This window comes from Amblyraja radiata, chromosome 10 (genome assembly GCF_010909765.2).
Source record: "Amblyraja radiata isolate CabotCenter1 chromosome 10, sAmbRad1.1.pri, whole genome shotgun sequence".
NCBI lineage: Eukaryota > Metazoa > Chordata > Chondrichthyes > Rajiformes > Rajidae > Amblyraja > Amblyraja radiata.
Window position 1 is genome coordinate 60,907,269 of NC_045965.1, and position 12,209 is coordinate 60,919,477.

Genomic DNA, 12,209 nt, shown 5'->3' on the forward strand with positions numbered 1-12,209 from the left:
GACCGCCAACTCCTTGATGTTAGGCCACAGTGCAGATGGTGATACGCTACGGAAAAAAAAACACATCTCCGTCGTGTTCAGAGATTAGAAAAAGTTTCCCGCAACCCCCACATCAAACAAGCTAAAGGACGCTAAAAACACACATTTACCACATACTATTTACACACAAAGAAGGAAAGGACAGACAGACTGTTGGCGAGGCAGCCATTGCTTGCGCCACCCGATGGTCTTCAGACCCCAGAAAGCAGTTGGGGGGATGCCTTAATTACACACTTTGTATCAAACTGATAGATTTATTAAGTAACGCTATGGAGAAATTAAAGTTAGAAGTGTTTGCCATTTATACCGGATATGAAGCAGTACAATAAAACCCTTAATTGCTGCAACTTTACAGGCACATGAAATGCAACAGCAACAATGAGTCAGTATACAATAAAGTATCAGTTATTCTATGCAAACCAGACCATGAGGTGCTAAAACCAAAATACATCGAGCAAGCATAATAATCTAAAGTTGTCCTGCGCTACTTTAGGCTCATGTTTGGTCATTTTCCAAAACTTTGTTGTGAACATTCTGTTTCAACATTTGAGTTATTCTGGATAAATATGACATCATTTTTCCGTCTGTTGTTAATTTTAATACAATACATTGGTACACAAGTTTGTAAATGCACATTTTATTTATTCTCCCATGTCATGCCTGCTCTACCACACTCCCTCTGTGTTGTCCACATGACCACAGCGTTATACATGGGGAAGTAGGAGAACCATACGCACTACAGAAAGATTAACATACAAACTGACTCCTGGAACCATGACCGTAGTATGAAATTGGCATTAAATAAATGAGAGTAAAGGATATATAATACAGGATCTGCCAGTTACCCATTCCTGAAATCTGATCATTAGGCTCCAAAGGCAACACTGCAGGACAATTCAGAAAAAAATCATAAAAGTCAAATGTTCGCCCTTTATTCTCCAGGTGGCAATTTTTTTCAGTCTCCTCACTCACAAAATTTGGCCCACTTTCTCCTTGTTCACCTGCAAAAACCACCATCAGCTTTATCTGGGAAGGTTTTTAAAATAATTCCTTGTCTCCTAACCCGAAGAAAATCTGAGCGGGACCCAGGCGAGAGATGGTAATACAAAGAATCCTACAACCCATTATTTCTGCAACAAGCTGTTTTCTTAAAAAGAAAACAAGCTGGTTTCTATTAACCACCATCTTCATCCTTAATTAAATGTTGTTCCTTCCAGTCGCCATGTGGTGCAGGGTTTCCAGTTAATTTGGGTGCTAATGCCATGCCCCACTCCTTTTAAGGAGTTGTCCTGGCTATTCTTGGACCCACACAACAGACTTTTGTATTTTGGGGGGCAATTACCATCCTGATTCAAGAACAGACAACTTTCCACTTGTTTACAGGAAGTCATGTGCCGTATGATATCATTAGATTCCCTAGCCCAGACACCCAACCTCAATTTGTATTGCAGCAGCAGATGCTTTCTTCAATGTCACACAGAAACCTTCTGGATTTTTACCGACTAAAGCAATTTTTTAGTGCCATACTGCTGGTGTTTTGTCCCATTGATTAGAAACCCAGTTGTTTGAAGCATTTCATGGATCTGTACAGAGCCCCGGAATGCTTGAACGATTACTACTCAAAGCTAGCATACATTTTACAATACGAATGTCAGCAATGTTGAGTTGTGTTTGTTACATACTCAGAAAATCACAGGAGCTTTGTTAAATGAGCTGGCTTTTAAAAAAAAACTTGCCCAGAATTGAAGCAGTTTTATTGTAAAACTCTAAGTGCCGGTGGAACTCAGCGGGTCAGACAGCATCTGTGGAGGGAATGGACAGGGACATTTCAGGATTGGTACCCTTCTTCAGACTGCTCAAGATTCCAGCTTTTGCAGTTCCGTGTGTCTCTGACGTTCCTTTAGGAAGGAGATGAGGAGAAATTTCTTTAGTCAGAGGGTGGTGAATCTGTGGAATTCTTTGCCACTGAGGACTGTGGGGGCCAAGTCAATGGCAACTCTATTTTTAAGGCTGAGATAGATTGATTCTTGATGAGTACAGGTGTCATGGATTAAGGGGAGAAGGCAGATGAATAGGATTAGGAAGGAGAGACAGATCAGCCACGATTGAATGGCGGAGCGTACTTGATTGGTCGATTGGCCTCATTCTGCTCCTAACACGTATGACCTTATGACTCAAAATGGAACAACAAAATTCTTACGCAGCAGCACAACAGATATGTAAACATAGTACTCTGTCAAACCTATGATAAACACCAATACAAACTTCAGTATATCTTTAAAAAACAGGCAAATAAATAGACAATAGTAGTGCAACGTCAAAAACAATGCCCCCAAGTTTATATAGTTCAGAGCAGCGTTTCTCAACCGGGGTTCTCCGGAACGCTTGGGTTCCGTGAGAGGTCGCTAGGGGTTACGAGAGAAATAGTGATAAATAGGCTAATTATATGCTAGTCATTTTTGTGTTTAATTTCATATTCGTAATTTTATTATTCACGTACGGCACATTCTTGGAAAATTCTTGGGTATTATAATAAAGTCTTCAACCTGTTATCATACAACTCAGATTTTGTTTATATATATATGTGTGTGTGTACATGTGGTTGTCTTTACATCTTCACAAAAACACTGCGGTAATGATTACAATTTTACATATTCTGATTTACATTTTTCCCCTCTAGGCAGAGAGCACCTTCACTGAACATTTTCTGCTTTATTTCTCGACTTATTACTGATGTTTAAAAAAAAATCAAAAGACTTTGAATTTAAAAAGACCAGCTTCAACTGATGACTTCAATGGCTTGGCTAGCAGTGATCAGCTTCACTGAAGATTTCACCCTATATTTCACGTTATTCGTGATTAAAGCTTTAAAAATGCCAACTTTCACAAGATTTTTACTGTTAAAATCAATACTGCCAGCTTCCAACACACTTCGATACAATGTTGCGACACAGGAACACTCTGAACTTTTCACCTCACAGGAGGGGGAGGGCGAATTGCTATTGCAACTCGCAGGGCAAGTGTAATTGGAATTTATTTTAAAGCCCACTGCTGAGGGAGGCAGGGGAGTGCTGGAATCTTACGCTCGGGAATGGCCTGAGTTGCAGGACCATTCCTCCCATGGGGGCTACAGGTAGGGAACAGGTGTATGGGGGAGCAGATCTGCACTTGGTCTAGTATCATTTAAAAGCATAATAATCATAGGGAATATATTTAGTGATGCCTATAAGGGTTCCCTGAGATGAAAATTATTGCAAGGGTAAAAAGGTTGAGAAACACTGGTCCAGAGTATACTTGGAGATTAAAGTGTTTAATAGCCAGGTGGTTGAAGGGAAGAAGCTGCTTCAGAGCCTGGACGTTACAGTTTTCAGGCTCCTATGCCTTATTTCCGATGGCAGCAGTGAAATGAGAGCGTGACACATGTGTCTGTCTAGAGATTAGCAAGACTATCCATGTGGAAAGATTACAACTTAATTCATTGTAACAGGCCTCATTACCCTGCACCTGATGCAAGAATGTCATCCAAAAGACGCTGCCTGATTTATTCATGCCTCCTATTATTCAGGAATAAACATTTTGACTTAGTTTAGTTTAGAGATACAGCGTGGAAACATGCCCTTCAGCCCACCAAGTCCGCGCTGACCAGTGATCACCCTGTACACTAGCACTATCCTGCACACACTGGGGACAATTTCCAATTATACCAAGCCAATTAACCTACAAACCTGTACGCCTTTGGTGTTTGGGAGGAAACTGGAGATCCTGGAGAAAACCCACGCAGGTCACAGGTAGAACGTACAAACTCGGTAAAGACAGCACCCTTGGTCAGGATCAAACCCGGGTCTCTGGCGCTGTGAGGCAGCAACTCTACCGCTGTGCCACCACGCCGCCCAAATATCCGCCGCCTTCCATCAACCAAAAATTTGAATTTTAATTCTCTAAATATTTCTGCTGGACCAGTAGTCCCTGTTACATTTTGAAGCAAATAATCTAACCCTCACTGCACTCGAAGCACTGTTTGCTCATTGCTCATCATTGAATGCCCTGACTTAATACTACTTACTACCCATAGCAACACAGCAGGAATATTGTACCTTTGAAAATGATCCCCAGGCAAAATCATGCATATTTCTAAATCACAGTTAGGCCCCCTCCCCACCCAGCACCATTGTACACTGAAAGGCTGGAATGAGTACAAACCTCATCGTCCTGAAAATGTGGTTCCATGGTGTAATGGCTAGCACTCTGGACTCTGAATCCAGCGATCCGAGTTCAAATCTCGGTGGAACCTGTTCCGCATGGGCGGCACGGTGGCGCAACGGTAGAGTTGCTGCCTCACAGCGCTTGCAGCGCCGGAGACTCAGGTTCGATCCAGACTGCAGGAGCTGCCTGTACGGAGTTTGTACGTTCTCCCCGTGACAGCGTGGGTCTTCTCCGAGATCTTCGGTTTCCTCCCACTCTCCAAAGATGTACAGGTTTGTATACTTGGTATAAGTGCTAATTGTCCCAAGCTTGTATAGGCTTGTGTTAATGTGCTGACTTGGTGGGGCGAAGGACCTGTTTCCGCGTTATATCTCTGAACTAAGCTGTATCTCTAAACTGAACTGTAACGTCCAGTTTCAAGAGCAGCTTCTTCCCAACAGCCATCAGGCTATTAAACACTACAACCTCCAACTACGCTCCGAGCTGAGCTACGTAGACTTGGGGACATTCTTTTTGTCTTTACACTGTTTACATACTGAACTTTTTCCCTTGTTTATTATGACGGTAATTACATTATTATTACAGTGTTTACATATCAGTTGTGCTGCTGCAAGGAAGAATCTCATTGTTCGGTTTTCAGGACAAATGGCAATAAATCTCTCTTGACTCAAGGAATGTATGCAAAGGAAAACATTTAGATTATGTTAGCATTGGCATGGTATGTACTAAAGATGATCATTTGTATGTTCTGCATTATTTACAATTTTCGTGAATAAAATAACTTCTTGAAATGAAAACATGATTTCAAATCGGCAACATATCCACATGAAGCCATTGCAGAACAGGACTATTGAGGCACATGCCTGGTCCGTTAGACATCTGTGCTTATTTATTTTATTAATCTATTGTACAAGAAATGTGAGTACCCATGTAGAATTGAGCTTATGTATTTTGAACAAAGAACTGCAGCAGCCTTAACTTTTATTGCCTGTTTTTACTGCAGAGTTAGTAGGGGAAGTACTACGTTCAAAGCCACATTTGATTAAACCTCACCCAGCCTTTCTGTGCCGTTGGGAAAGAAACTAGCTCAACAACTTTGATAAAGGATGCATTTTATGTTCAGCCGCTATATGCTTTGGGGATGCAACAATATTGAATTACAATAAGTTAGTTAAGTATTGATTTACAGTAAACTGATCTGGGTGTAAAAAAAAAAGAAAATTCATTTACTTATTTGAAAAATCTTTTCCAGCTTTTGTCAGAAGTGATAAGCCCAAGATGTTCAAGGGACTACAGATCAAGGTAACTTCAAAACATTCTTTAAGATACTCATGGTTTTAGATTTTGTTCTTGTCAGGGAAAAATCCGTGCAATTTTGCGCGTGTAATGTTGACCAAAGACTTTTTGCAAGCTTGCCAGCAAACATTTCACCTAATCCTGCAGATGTATCAGTTCAGCATCCTTTATTGAGTATCTGCATTCCCAAGGCATGCAACAGCAAACAAATTTGGTTATAAGAAACCCCAGGAATTTGCAGTTAGTCTGCAAAATTTATATCTTCTCTCTGTTTATTTTCTCTTTTGCCCTACATGATGTAGTTTAAATTAGAGATACAGCCCCGAAACAGGCCCTTCGGCCCACCGAGTCCGCACTGACCAGCGATCCCCACACATTAACATCATCCTTCACACACTAAACACTTGGGACATTTACATTTATGACCAAGCCAATTAACCAACAAACTGTACGTCTTTGGAGTGTGGGAGGAAACAGAAGATCGCGGAGTAAACCCACGGGGAGAACATACAGCGCCATAGTCGGGATCGAACCTGAGTCTCTGGCGCTGTAAAGCAGCAACTCTACCGCTGCGTCACCGTGCCGCCCCACAGTATGGTATGATTTGCCCGGATACCATGCAAAACAATTTTTTTCACTGCTCCTCGATGCATGTGACAATAATAAACAAATACCTATACCAAAGTAGGATGTCCGAATCAAATTACTATTGAAACACAATGTACTTGTGCTATAACACCAGGATAAGTGCTCAACCAAGAAAACCATGCTCAATGCCAAAGTACTATCTAAATTACCTGAAGAAGGGTCTCGACCCGAAACGTTGCCTATTTCCTTCGCTCCATAGATGCTGCCTCACCCACTGAGTTTCTCCAGCATTTTTGTCTACCTTCAATTTTCCAGCATCTGCAGTTCCTTCTTAAACATCTAAATTACCCATACACTTTATGCTATAGGACAATAACTAACTTCATGTTCACATTCCAAAGCAGAAATTATTAGGTTAAAATTATGCCCAGAAACCAAAATAAAGTTTGGAAAATGGAATGAAAGGAACAGTTTAAATACGTAAAATATCTAAACTGTTTAAATATTTAATTTTCCTGTGATTAAGATTCCATACATAAAATTACAGGACCAACAAAGTGTGGAAATAGTTACACACACCTTTTTTAAATTATATAATTGAACAAAGAATTGCAAAAACCCAAACTTTTACTGCCTATTTTTACTGCTGAGTTAGTCGACAAGTGGTACATTCAAAGCCCTGGGTTTGGCTCACCCCATGCAGAATCTCTGAAGGCAACTTCTGACTTCAACATTTTCCAATTCCACAAGTCAGCTGGCCAGAAATCGGTGTCACATTTACCTTATAGATGCATAAATACTGACAGATACTTGGTGTCATCAAAAGAATCAGAGATATAAATTGTTTGACACTAATTCAGCAGAATTTTCCTTCTTTTAACATTTAACAGCCAAGAAGTCTATTTCTTACATCCTGTGCTTAATCCAAATTAGGCGAATACTAGAAATGAAGAACTGCAGATGCTGGTTTATACCAAAGATAGACACAAAAGTGCTGGAGTAAATCAGCGGGTCAGACAGCATCCCTTGAAAATAAGGATGGGTAACATTTTGGGTCACCCATATCCCATCCTTTTTCTCCAGAGATGCTACCTGACCTGCTGAGTTACTCCAGTACCTTGTGCCTATCTAAGGCGAATGCTATCTACTTTCCTTAATCTCAGAGCAAAGGTTTGGGTTACATTGGACACAACTCGTTAAATTGCAGAGGACTTCAGTTAAATCTTCAATTGGGAGCTAATTTATTTATTTAGCGAATTCAAAGTCCTTTAGCCAAGCAGTTGCCTCTTGATCTGCTGTATGAAGGGTGACAAGTCCTCCTTTGAGTCTTTGTTGAGGGCATGCTTCAATGATGTGTTGCATTGTTTGCTGCTCTCCACAAGCACACCGTGGGGTTGGGCTGCTGCCCCATTTGTGAAGGCTGGCCAAGCAGGGACCATGTCCAGTCCTGAATCTATTCAGCGTCGTCCACTGCTTCCTTGGGAGATTGGTGCTAGGGTGGGGTCTGACACCAGATGTTTATTTGGGACGTCCTTGGACTCCCATTCCTTTTTCCAAGCTGATTGGATGGTGAAATCAGCTGGTGGTGGGTTCTTCCAAACTGGTCGTCTAGATGGAAGTCGAGCAGTGGGTGGGTTGAAGATGTCCATGTGAATTGGCAAGTGAGGGGAGTTTTTGGTCTTTTGGAGCATCCTTTGAGTGAGGACTACTCGCCAGATGTGTGGAGGGGCTATGTTGGATAGGACAGGGAGCCAGGGGAGTGGTGTTGAGCGGATTGTTCCTGTGATGATCCTCATTGTTGAGTTCAATTGGGTGTCCACATGGTGTGTGTGGGACGACCTGGACCAAACAGGGGCACAATATTCGGCTGAAGAAAATGCAAGGGCTAGTGCTGAAATGCGCAGTGTGGGGGCTGCTGCCCCCCACTTTGAGCCAGCAAGCTTACTGAGGAGATTGTTTCTGGACTTCACCTTAGCTGCTGTTCTTTTGAGATGTTCCTTGAAGGATAGGGTCCTGTCAAGGGTCACTCCGAGGTAGGTTGGAGTGGGGGCATACTTCAGTTTGGTCCTGCTCAGATAGATATTTGGTTCTCTTGTGGCTTCTGCATTATGGAGGTGGAACACACTGGAGACCGTTTTTGCTGGTCTTGGTTTTAGGCGCCAGGTTTTGCAGTACTCGTCCAGTTTAGCAAGGTCTTCATTGAGCACCTGTTCCAATGTACCAAAATCTGGTGCTTGGAAGGCCAAACAGATGTCATCTGCATAGATGAATTTGCGGGATTTGGTGGTGGGTAGGTCATTTGTGTAAAGGTTGAACAAGGTTGCGGCTAAAACTGACCCTTGCGGGAGCCCATTCTTCTGCGTTCTCCATGCACTCTTGTTCTGTCCAAGGTGAACTCTGAACCTGCGGTTGGAGAGCAGAGATTTGATGGTTTCTGATGCCCAGGCAGGGAGTGCTTTGGTGAGTTTTAGGAGGAGGCCTCTGTGCCACACAGTGTCATAGGCTGCGGTGAGATCAAGGAACACTGCCCAGGTCTTCAGTTTGTTCTCGAAGCCGTTTTCAATGCAGGTGGTTAGGGCCAGAACTTGTTCTCCTGTGCTGCGGTCCTTGCGGAAACCTGCCTGATCCACACTGAGAATCTCTTCTACTCCTGGAGATATACATAGTAGTATAAGGCGTTCTAAGATTTAAGATGGGAGCTAATTAACGAATTGAGTGAGAAGTTAGTATCTTCTCAAGAACATTAAAAAAATAGGATCAGGTTGAGCGATGCTGGGCTTCAGCTCTTCATCTGTTCCAGTTCCCCAGAACTTCAATTGCTCAATTTTTTCAAAGATTTAAATTTCTCCACCGTATAATATATCTAAACTCTGGCCTCCTCTACCTTCAGATATTCACTTGCCTCTGAGAGAAGAAATTTTAATGCACCTACATTTTAAATGTACTTTTAGTCCCTCGTTCATGACTCCCACAAATGCAAACATTTCAACTTCTCTTGGAGTCTATGGGTTATTTTTTTCTTATAAACTCCAAGCAATACAAACCTAAACTATCCAGCTCCTTCTGATAGGACAACCATCTCATCCAAGGGATTAGCCTGGTGAATCTCCTTTGGGCTGCCTCTAATGTTATATCATTTCTTTTAGGTAATAGGACTAAAACTGCACAGGTTTCAAAGTGTGGCCTCACTGAAACCCTGCACAACTGTAACAAAACCTCTCTGTTCATAAACTCCCGCCCCTTTGCAATAAAGCAAACATGCCCGTACCTTCTTAACTGTAGAAACAAGGAACTGCAGATGCTGGTTTACCAAGGGAAAAAAACACAAAATGCTGGAGTAACTCAGCGGGTCAGGCAGCATCCCTGGAGAACATGGATAGATGACGTTTTGGGTCGAGACCCTTCTTCAGACTGATGGCCTGAAGATCTTCAGACCTTCTTAACTGCTTGTTTGACCTACCTGCTGACATTTTGTAATTTATGCACCAGAACACTTAGATCCGTCCCAATACTGATTGCAGTTTTTCTCCATTTACATCAGGGGTTCCCAACCTTTTTCGTCACGTTTACCTCTGGCAACTTTAATAGCATATAACAATGTTATTTCACTTATTTAAGAACAATTGATGATGAATAGATACCAGTATACCAGAACCAAACACAGTCAGTCGATGAGAAAAAATATGTACAAATCCAGAATCAACAAATTTACCCCCTGGGTAGGCGAAATTTACCCCCAGGTTGGGAACCCTTAATTTAGATCATAATCCGTCAAAGTGCCTGACTCACACGTTCCAAAGTTTAACTCCATTTCATAAGACCATGAGACATAGGAGCAGAGTCAGGCCATTAAGCCCATTGAGTCTGCTTCTCCATTCAATAATGGATTATCTATTTTTCCCACTCAAACCCATTCTCCTGCTCTCCTCCTGTATCATTACTAATCAAGAATCTCTCAATTTCTGCCTTAAAAATGACTTGGCCTCCACTGTCATCTGTGGCAATGAATTCCACAGATTCACCACCCTCTGGCTAAAGACATTCTTCCTCATCTCCATTCTGAAAGGTACATCCTTTTCTTCTGATGCTGCGCTCACTGGACCTGTACTCTCCCATTACTGGAAACATCCTCTCCACATCCACTCTGCTTAGAATTCTCTACCGAGAAAATATTTGATCACATTCAAAGCAGCTCAAACAAAATTGATAATGAGTAGAAAGCAAAGAATACTGACAAGTTGGTCCACATGAGAAAGAATATAACAGAATATAGCGTCCCTTGTATGTCTGGAGTATTGCGTACAGTTTGGGTCTCCTAATCTGAGGAAAGACATTCTTGCCATAGAGGGAGTACAGAGAAGGTTCACCAGACTGATTCCTGGGATGTCAGGACTTTCATATGAAGAAAGACTGGATAGACTCGGCTTGTACTCGCTATAATTTAGAAGATTGAGGGGGGATCTTATAGAAACTTACAAAATTCTTAAGGGGTTGGACAGGCTAGATGCAGGAAGATTGTTCCTGATGTTGGGGAAGTCCAGAACAAGGGGTCACAGTTTAAGGATAAGGGGGAAATCATTTAGGACTGAGATGAGAAAAACATTTTTCACACAGAGAATGGTGAATCTCTGGAATTCTCTGCCACAGAAGGTAGTTGAGGCCAGTTCATTGGCTATATTTAAGAGGGAATTAGATGTGGCCCTTGTGGCTAAAGGGATCAGGGGGTATGGAGAGAAGGCAGGTACAGGATACTGAGTTGGACGATCAGCCATGATCATATTGAATGGTGGTGCAGGCTCGAAGGGCCGAATGGCCTACTCCTGCACCTATTTTCTATGTTTCTATGTTTTAGTGCAGTATGAATGTTTAGTTTAGAGATCCAGCTCGGAAACAGGCCCTTCGGCCCACCGAGCCGTGATCCACGCACATTAACACTATCCTACACACTAGTTGACCATTTATTACATTTACACCAAGCTAATTACCTCCAAACCTGTATGTCTTTGGCGTGTGGGAGGAAACCGAAGAAAACTCGGAGAAAACCCACGCAAGTCACAGGGAGAACGTACAAACTCCGTACAGGCAAGCACCGTAGTCAGGATCGAACCCGGGTCTCTGGAGCTGTAAGGCAGTAGCTCTACCGCTACGCCACCGTACAGTGTGAATGTTATGTGATATATTTATATATATATACAGCATTATATGATGTTGCAGCAGTCCAATAATATGCATGTTTAATATTAGACTTTCTCAAATGTAACAAGCATGTCCCCAAATGCCTTGTGCTTATTAAGATAAAATGGACTCAGGAGTATTGCAGTACACGGAACAAACCTATTACTAATTAACGATAAATAGTGCAATGTATTCGTAAACCACAATTTACAATTCTAGGGTTTCCCTCTGTTATGAGAAAATGCTGTAGTAATTATACATTTAACAGTAAAAACGTCTGCTAGTTTAGCATGGAGGTGGGTGGGGGAGGAACAGACATAAATTACTTTAGTGGTGAATTGCAGGAGCTGGCACAGCGAGATAACATTAATTGTTGCAGTAAAAAGTACTGGGCCAGAGCTGTCATGGGAAATTGATGCTGAATAGCAGCGTAAATGTAAAATCACTTCATTACAATGTTGGCTGTAAGTAAATTAATAAGCCAATATCATTTTTATGCAAAAATATTACATTTTCAGATTAGCTTGTGCAAAAACGATGATAAAACAGTTGACTGCTTCCTCCCTTGTAGAAGCAGAAAAAGTGGGAGAGTCATGGACTAGAGGGCACAGCCTCAGAATAAAAGGACGTACCTTTAGAAAGGAGATGAGGAGGAATTGCTCTAGCCAGAGGGTGGTGAATCTGTTGAATTCATTGTTGCAGTCGGCTGTGGAAACCTAGTCATTGGGTATTTCAACAGCAGAGATTGGCGGGTTCTTGATTAGTAACGGTGTCAAAGGTTACGGGGAGAAGGTAGGAGATGGAGTTGAGAGGGAAAGATAGATCATGGCGGCCGAAAAAGCCTAATTCTACTGCTATGACACATGAACATATGGTTGTACAGGATTGCGAAGGGATCTCTTATCCAA

At 42.0% G+C, this 12,209-nt stretch overlaps 1 protein-coding gene and 1 non-coding gene across 3 annotated transcripts in view; both read left to right on the forward strand.

Annotated features, from left to right (window-relative positions):
- The window catches only part of selenof (selenoprotein F), a 52,454-nt gene that overhangs the window by 39,071 nt on the left and 1,174 nt on the right, over positions 1–12,209 (forward strand). For both annotated transcript variants that reach the window (XR_004413355.1, XM_033029012.1), the window contains exon 4: positions 5,495–5,544. Coding sequence is in view for 1 of the 2 variants with exons in the window: in XM_033029012.1 (XP_032884903.1) it covers positions 5,495–5,544 (50 nt within the window). In the remaining variant the exon portion in view is untranslated. The remainder of the gene's footprint in view (positions 1–5,494; positions 5,545–12,209) is intronic.
- On the forward strand, positions 4,259–4,330 carry trnaq-cug. The gene has a single exon. It is a non-coding gene; the product is annotated as a tRNA-Gln (tRNA).